The sequence below is a fragment of the Adiantum capillus-veneris genome, chromosome 7 (assembly GCF_014529385.1).
Source record: "Adiantum capillus-veneris isolate H3 chromosome 7, ASM1452938v2, whole genome shotgun sequence".
Taxonomy (NCBI): Eukaryota; Viridiplantae; Streptophyta; class Polypodiopsida; order Polypodiales; family Pteridaceae; genus Adiantum; species Adiantum capillus-veneris.
The window spans coordinates 12,895,322-12,904,047 of record NC_140937.1 but is presented as its reverse complement, the minus strand read 5'-3'; the positions used below and the strand labels follow the sequence as shown (position 1 = coordinate 12,904,047).

Here is an 8,726-nt window from a genome sequence, read left to right as displayed (position 1 = left end):
GCTATGATTATCAAGCTTGTACTCCATGATACCATCAATCATTTGTGTGATTGCATGAAATATTGGAAAGTCACGCTGGATGAACTAAAGACCCATCATGGCATCCCTCGGCATTTCAAGCTATTCACATACATCTAATATTATATATAGCTTCTATTGTGTGTCCTGCAAGAGTATTCTTTTGGGCTTCAATTGCCTTTTCTAGTAGTTCCAACAAATCTCACTTCTAATGTACACAACAGAGATGTAATGAATGATTTTTTTCCCAAGTCTTCTTTCTTAAAATTCAAAATGAATTCCATAGGAAATATGTGCTTGCTTTTGCCCACATTTGCTACTTTTTTCATCTACCTTGACCTTACAACAATGTTTTCTACTCTAAAACTACCATAATATTTGCACGGTACCCCAAATTATATAAGAGACTAGCATATGAGAAAAGCCTTCTCCTTATACATAAATATGCCCTTCACATTGCATAACACTTTCCTGCTGGCCGTGCAAAGTCACTTTCCCCATGAGCTTGGGATATTGATTGAGAAGAGAAATAGATGATGAACTCGATGGTCATCAATTAGAAGCCACATGAAGTGCAAAGAGCAAGAGGGCAATGCCCCTCAACTTGTTGAAGAAGACTAGGTATACTAAAATATATGGTAGAAGCATTAGCTTAAAGGCACGGGATTAACATACACAAGTGGGACTCCCGCCACCTCCTCGACAAAACGTCAAGAACCTTTGTACTACCCTCGATGGTGGACAATCATGCATTTGTGGAGGTCCATGCCCTACCAGTGGGGGAAGAAGGGGGGGGGGGGGGGGGGGGGGGAGGAAGAGAGAGAGAGATAGAGATTAAGTTCAACCCTTTCTTTTTCCTATTTAAAATCACACCCCGATTACCATGGGCGCCGCGGCCATAGTTATTTGCTGAGTTTGAGACGTAAGGTTTCTGTCCTTTACGTGTCTGAACTCCAAATTGCTCTCTCTCTCTCTCTCTCTCTCTCTCTCTGTCGTGCGAGGGCACATGGCCGGCTGACCTATCCAATGGAGGTACTTATTACTTGTGGTGAGTCTCTCTTTCCTGAATCTTGTCTTCCAAGCTTTCTACTTCAATCGCTCCACAAGACCAGGTTTCGTGCAGGCAAGGGTTTCCGAGTGGAGCTCTTCATGCCTGTTTAAGTGTTATTGTGCTCGAGAGTGCAGGAGCAAAAGAAGAGAATCAAGTAGAAAGGCAAGACTAATTATTTCTTTCCATTGAAAAACATTAAATCTCTTCCCTTTTGCATTCTGGCAATCTCTGAATCTACCATGGGGATTCATTGCCTATGCAGATAACCAGAAAATGGAGAATGGCAACCCTACTCACCCATCAGATGGCATCAAAGTACATGCTAAAGTTCGAGATGCGTTTGAAGTTGACATGTGGATGAAAATTCAACAAGAAGCGGCACATGATGTGAGTGACGAACCCCTTCTCTCCAAACATATGCATGCCTTTATATTATCCCATGGATCTTTGGAGGAAGCTCTGGCTTTTCTGCTTGCCACCAAGCTTGCAAACACAAACTTGGACTTTGATGTCCTTTACGAGCTCTTTTGGGATGCACTACGGTCGTGTGCAAAAATTCGCAGCGCTATTTGTGCGGACATCAAGGCAGTGAAGGACAGAGACCCTGCTTGCTTATCGTATTGTCATTGTATATTGAATTACAAGGGCTTCCAAGCATGCGAAGCATATAGGATATTTCATTATCTATGGGTTCAGGGCCGGCAACCGCTTGCATGCCTATTGCAAAGTAGAGTTGCGGAAGTGTTTGCTGTGGACATACATCCAGCGGCGAAGATAGGGAAAGGAGTCCTCTTCGACCATGCGACGGGGGTCGTGATAGGGGAGACAGCAGTGGTAGGGGACAATGTGGCCATTTTGCATGGGGTAACATTGGGTGGGACAGGTAAGCAGGGAGGAGATCGGCACCCCAAGATAGGAGAGGGTGTGCTCATAGGCGCAGGTGCAAGTATCATTGGCAACATCAGGGTGGGTGAGGGCGCAAAAGTAGGCGCAGGGGCAGTTGTGCTGATCGATGTACCACCCAGAACAACGGCTGTTGGATGCCCTGCGCGGCTTGTTGGCAGTCGCACCAACCCATCCACGCTCAAGGAAATTCCAAGTGACACCATGGATCATGTGTCTTTTGTTACAGAATGGTCGGATTATGTGATTTAGAATCTACACACGGGTTGCCGCACATACATATCCTCATGAAAGTATTTTGATTTGTGCACTATAAACCAAAGGCTTTTCAAAGTAGAATTAACATAAATTAATAAGCCTTGTTCCACCACTTAAGTCGACTAATTGTTTTCAAGTTTTTAATGCGCATCAACACTCAAATAAGATACACTCAAATAAGATTGTGGAGTACCATACAAGATCATTTGTTTATCTGTGTGTCACCATTCTCTTGATTCAATTTAATTTCGTCGTAGAAGTACTACCAGTTGCTCTGAGTGTATCTATTGAGTATGAATTGTGTTAACTCCTTGCTTGATTATGTCAATGTTAGTGACCGCGAAGTAAGCAAACCCGTCTTTAAGGTTACCGTTATGTATTTCTAGGCTGCATGGCTTTTTGAAATTCTTGGAAGTCATCAGGCTCAGTCGTCAATCATCCATAGTAGGTAATTAAAGGCTGTCAAAGTAGCCGTGGATCCTTCACTTTTCCAATTTGAAGCAATTCACAGCACATAGCTTGGTTAAGATTTAGGAACTTGAAAGCAGTCATCAATTTACCAGGTTAATGCTAATTTTTACTACCTTCAAATTCTGTAATTAAGCAAATTAGCAGTTGAATAGGTTTGTGATCATGTCATAGTCATAGTATGCAGTTCCATTTTTTCCACATATGTTGCCATGGTGCTTGATTAACAGAGTTTGAGATGTTTCCTCTCTTCAATGTCAAAAGTTGTATAGTGATGTTGGCAAAGGGTAATCTGCTGGAATAACGCTCAACCTTGGAGCTATGCCTTTTCTTTTGTGCTTGAGCACAACATATATTAGCGAGAACGCTTGGAATCCCCTTCATGATTGTATACTATCCACACCATGCATGGCGTGTATGGCACGGCTTGTGTTCACTATCAACAGTTAATGAGCATAATTGTCTGGTCATCATTTGCATAGGGAGTCTTTCAGGAGTTTGGAACACTACTATCATCATATGTATAATTATCCAGTAACTAGTAACAATGCGTGTGTTAAGAGTGACGATTCTTGAGAATATAGGGCATAATGGTTGTGTTTGCACGCAGTCTTTCTAGTTCTTCATGCAAGTGCCATACACCACAACTCTTGTCGATGTCACGTAGTGCTTGAGTACTTTTTGAGAGTGAACCTTGTCAAACCATATGTAACCCTATTTTTTTAATTAGAGTTATATTGTTCATATTTATTTAATAAAAGTTCTGAAAGTTGATTCTCATAAACTTTCTCCCCCCTCTGGCAGTGCCGCTTGTGCTTGGACACCTTGTTTTATTCGCAAAGCTCAAATATTCGGGGCATAATAGAGTAGCTCCTCAAATGGTTACTTTATTCACTACGGTTTGAGTGCCTTAATCATCCAGATGTAGCTACTAATTTATGCAAAATGCAGTAAGCTCTTTTGTTGACAAGTTGTAATGGCTCTACATTCAAAGGGCTGGCTTGGTTGATCCGAACTGGGCACATAAGGCCATTGGCCCTCACATTGGGGCATGAAGGGATTCCCATTACAGGAGACGGTATGTCCTTGTGTCGGCCTGGATTCATTTACAAACACAACACTCATGTTGATTATGTCAGTATACCAAACTTCAAAGTAGGCTTCTGATCACATGCATACTTTATGGATTGCTTTTTCCTGCCACTTTGTTGGGGCATTATATCAAGTGCGAAACTTAAAAAATGTAGTTAGCATTCTGAAGATTTCAGTTGTCTAATCTTCTACACTAGCGACTCAAGTCTTTCATACATCGCTTCACTTATGTTATGAAATCTCATCAATGCCTTTCATGGCTCAATAAGCTACAATTCATCACATCATCATTTATCTTCTATTTGGGAATTGGATTGCCAATACCATCACCATTGGTAAAGCCCACTTGTAGTTGCAAGGGACCTAGTTTTTCGTGGTCGCACATTGCCATGCATTTTTGCACCCTCCTTAAAGGAGGTTTGTTCGCCCCGCCATGTCGCCCTCTCCCTTCCTCATCTTGATGTCCCTCGCCTTGATGCCACGCATTGACGACGATTTTTTATCTTTTCGACTTAATCCCAGCTGGTACCCCCTACTAACAAGGAGCACAATCTAATTTCTTGTCACGGACTTTTGCCTTGTGAGAAGTTTACAATAATGGCTCTTCTATTGCACACCTTCATAATCACTAGAAGATGTGGAGACTTGAGGGGACTGCACATATGAGAGGTACCCTAGCTGGTGTGAGAGGTCTTGCTGGCTGTTGTCACTAAGAAGATTTCAGGCAATCTTTTCGCGAAGAATAGTTACCTTGTCTTGGTGCAAAGGGAGAGGAGGATAGTGGTTGATTCTCCCATCCATGAGTGTCCCATTCCCTTTCTTTGGGCCTACTCGAAGAGAAGAACCATGGTGATGCTAATCACACCAAGCTAATGGTGGTTCGGGTTAGCCCCACATTTTCCTTCCCTCTGCTCAGATTAGGCAACAAGGGAAACAGGAGCATAACTATTTCCCACATAGGTCTCCTTACTGGGTCCCATCCCTCTGTTGAGATCCTTAGGGGTTGCGTAAGGGATAATTGGCTCAATCTAGGTACAGAGGTGAGAAGGATCCAGTGCCTCCCCAAAACCATTTTGTGGGAAACTCTACTTTGTGCCTCTCCGAATGGCATAAGCATTTCTTTGTTGAAAAAACATCACTACTAAACTACCACCATGTGTGGGTCAATTTTCCTGACTTACCCTTAAGAGTATATGGATCATTTGAAAGTTATAGGCTTTACGTTAAGACTTTCAACCTCCATCTCCTCTGTGTGCTCTCTTGTTTGTTTGTGTGTGTGTGTGCGCGTGTGCGCGCGCATGCTCTTGCTGTGTGTGTTTGCAAGAGCTCAAGCTCTTCTTATTTTACATGGTATCAAAGCCTAGTTGTGGCCAAAGAGCTGTAAGCAACAAGTAAAGAGTAGCAAAAGAAGCCGTTGAGGGTAACAATTTCTCTATTCTCCTCCCTCGTGTGTTGGTAGTACACTCACCCCTCGGATTCTTCGGAGGTGTTGATAACATTATCTAGTTTTAATGATTTTTGTGGGAGATCGCACAGTTCAAGATTCTGTACAATCCTTTGGACTACACGTGTGCAACTAGATTTCCATTTGGGTACATTATTTTGATCTTCATTATGGAGTAAGAGCATGTTTGCATGCAAGAATGCAAGGTTTGTGATCTTGCGAATCTCCCATTTTGGTGTTGAAGGAAGCTCAATTAGTGCTACAATTTTTGCAATTGTTCTATAATAGTGGTAAAAGAATGTCTCTCCATATCCATGTCATATGTTGTGACAAATAGATGATATTTTTGGTCCATGTTAGGTTTTATATAGAAGGAAGCTCGATTGGTGATGCAATTTTCATACTTGATGTATGATAGAGGTAAAAGAATGTCTCAAGTGTATGTAGATCCACATCATATGTTGTGACAAATACATGATATTTTTGGTCCACTGTAGGTTTCTTATTTTTAGCAAACATATCAAACAATGATGGAATCAAGGTGATTGTTAGTGAGAAGGTGGACAAGAATAACTTCCACACTTGGAACTTCAAAATGACCAATTCATGATGGAAGGAGATGATTGGGAGTTCATTGAAGGTGGATAGGAAGACACACCAATGGTGCTTAAGGAGAATCCTACTCTTCGATAGGTTAAAGGTTTTGAATATTGGAACTAGGAAGCACAGAAGGTCATGTGTTAGTTGTCCATCAGATGTTTTTGAGTGTACTAAGGAAAACCCATAAAATTGAAAAAAACATTAAGCTCAAAGTACAAACACTACAAGGCATATGGAGAATGTGCCATCACAAGGTCTTACTCGACAAAGTTGCATACCTAGATAGGTGCAAAGAACACATAATGCAAACAAAGCTTGTGTTTAATGAAAAAAATGGCATGTATTGGTGCTAAAAACTTTTAATTATTTTTTAAATGGACTATGTCGATAAATGTCCTTGTGGCCATTGCTAAAATGGAGACACATGCGAAGTCCATGAAACAAGAATCTCAAAGTAGCAGAATCAACAAGCATATTTTGTATTGTACATTCCAATGAAGGTGCACTCATAAGATCAAGAAGATGAATTTGGATAAGAGTTCATCATCCTCTAGTTATCCAGCCAGGTCTATGAAACCGGCCATAGGGCGGTAGACTTTAGCTTTCACCCGATTCTTTACTTGAACTCTACACAATAGAGACTTCACGAATAAACTTGTGATCGGAATTAACACTTCAAACAAAGCATGTCATAATAATCAATATCTAATTCTCCTAAATGATTTTCTCATGTTAAACTGATCATTTAATATGGGGAAGTGCCAGGGGAGAAAAAGCTAGAATATTGGTCAAGCTAGCAGGCCAGCCACAATAGGGATCCAAAGGAGGGAAAATAGGGATCCAAAGGGGGGGCCATCTGCAAAAGAGCAATTGCAACAATGGGCTTAAGAGACCCTAAGGTTCAGCCCATTAAGACTTCCAAAATGCTAAGGTTCCAAAATTAAAGGTTGTGTGCAAAGGTCAAAGCTTAGGAAATTTGGATGCTTTGTGTGTGTGTACAAAAGTCTTCACAAGTCCCTACATAGGAGGGGGCGAGCCCAAGAAGTAGGGGATGAGAGAGAAACAACCACACACACTCACAAGCTTCATTTGTACACAAGGGGAAAGAGGGACACATGTCAGCTCCCTAGGCCAGATGCCCACAAGGTGTACTCAAATCCTATTGGATGGCCATGGAGGTGAACCAATGAGAATTAGGCTAGAGTAAATCTAGTTTAATTAATTTAAAAACACTTAATAAAAGAACCAATAGGAATTAAGCTCTCTAGAAGACTATTGGATTGTCTCCGAAGGGGACTAATGAGCATTCAGTAGCCCAATGGCTTGCCTGATTCCTATTGGCTAGGAGGCAAAGGGGTCCAATGAGAGTTTAGTTGCATTTACTAATTACCTAAAGCTCTCACAAAAGGGGAAAGGGGGACATTCAGTAGCCCAATGGCTTGCCTGATTCCTATTGGCCAGGAGGCAAAGGGGTCCAATGAGAGTTTAGTTGCATTTACTAATTACCTAAAGCTCTCACAAAAGGGGAAAGGGGGACATGTCAGAAGGCTATCACTTATGCTACTTAATTTCCATTGGCTAGGCCTGGGGAGGTCCAATAGGGTTGTAGCATGAGTAATTAGCAAGGGGGGTCGACCAAGAGAGAGAGAGGGAGCTGATTTTTGCAAGGCATTATCACACACACACTCACACAATCTCATGTGTGAAGAAAAGAAGACTCTCTCTCCTTCGCAAGCTTTAATGGAAAGCTTACCACCTACTCCAAGCTTGTGAGATGGGAGGCCTACATCAACAACTCTTGGCTTTGTGATGCAAATCCAACCAAGAGCCAAGCTTCAATGCATGCTCATCTCCTCTACCATGCTAATTACTAAGCTAATCTATGTTAATATCAGTGATTATTTGAGGAGATGTACACCTGCCACCTTGACGGAGATGGCTCCTTAAAGACCCCTTGGGCTAAACGCTCTCCATCGCCTCCAAAACGGAGAAGACCATTGCATACTTCTCCACACCATACTTCAAAGAGGGATGACAAAAAGCAAGAGAAGAAAAAGGCGAGAAAGAGGACACCCTCTTCTCCATCTTCTTCATCCTCTTCCTCTTATGAAAGTGATGGTGAAGACAACGAAGATCAAGGCAAGAAAGAGGTCACCCTCTTCTTCAAATTCTTCATCTTATGAAGAAAGTGATGGTGCAACCTTTGAACCATCAAAAAGAAGAGGCCATAGGAAATCCTATGCTGCATGGAAGAGGTTGTCCAAGCTCAAGAAGTTCAAAGAGGGAGGGAAGAGCATCTCTTTCCTTACCTACAATGGCACCTTTGGTTTTACGGACAAAGTCTTGGCCTTTATCCAACAATTCGATGCGGCGTTTGGAGATGAGGGCTTCATGGAGTCCTCTAAGCTACGCCATGTAGCTATGCACTTTCAAAAGTCTGCCAGACAATGGTGGTCTAGCCTACGGGCCAACGGTGAAGCTCCACAACATGGAAAGCTTTAAGAGCTTCCATTATGAAGCAGTTTTTGGCCACCGATGCCAAAGACAAAGTACTCACCGAATGGCGAAGCTTGAAGCTCTCTCCCTACGAATCCATTCACAGATATGTAGACAAGTTTTGGGATTTACAACTCAAAGCCACTGTCTTCAAGAAGTTGGATTTTGAAGAGCAAAAGCAACAATTTTGTTCGGGCTTAACTGAAGAAATGGCGGAGTATGTCAACTCCCAAAGGCCACGCACCATATCGGCGGTTATACACCATACTATGGTGGCTTCTTGCATCGATTTCCAAACGAGGGCTAAAAGAAACTCTAAGCCCACGGAAAGCAAGGGTTCCAATGAGCCTAAGGGGAAGGACAATGTCCAAAAGTCTCCTAAGGGCAACTCCAACA

General features: G+C 42.2%; 1 protein-coding gene across 2 annotated transcripts; it reads left to right on the top strand.

Moving 5' to 3' along the window:
* The first annotated feature begins 906 nt into the window (after positions 1–906).
* LOC147453452 (serine acetyltransferase 1, chloroplastic-like) lies at positions 907–2,342 on the top strand. 2 transcript variants are annotated; one of them, XM_086515630.1, is made up of 3 exons: positions 907–1,066; positions 1,142–1,231; positions 1,332–2,342. In XM_086515630.1, exon 3 carries the CDS (start codon positions 1,343–1,345, stop codon positions 2,222–2,224), a length of 882 nt encoding a protein of 293 aa, XP_086371756.1. In that variant the 5' UTR covers positions 907–1,066; positions 1,142–1,231; positions 1,332–1,342; the 3' UTR covers positions 2,225–2,342. The 2 variants fall into 2 exon arrangements, with proteins under 2 accessions (XP_086371756.1, XP_086371755.1); XM_086515629.1 differs by lacking the exon at positions 1,142–1,231 and having other exon boundaries at positions 910–1,066.
* Positions 2,343–8,726: the final 6,384 nt, after the last annotated feature.

Excerpts from the sequence above, each read along its gene's own strand:
- LOC147453452 (XM_086515629.1), top strand. The coding sequence starts at position 1,045 with ATGGAGGTACTTATTACTTGTG. Across the intron at positions 1,067-1,331 it reads GGAGGTACTTATTACTTGTG|ATAACCAGAAAATGGAGAAT; the intron begins GTGAGTCTCTCT and ends TTGCCTATGCAG.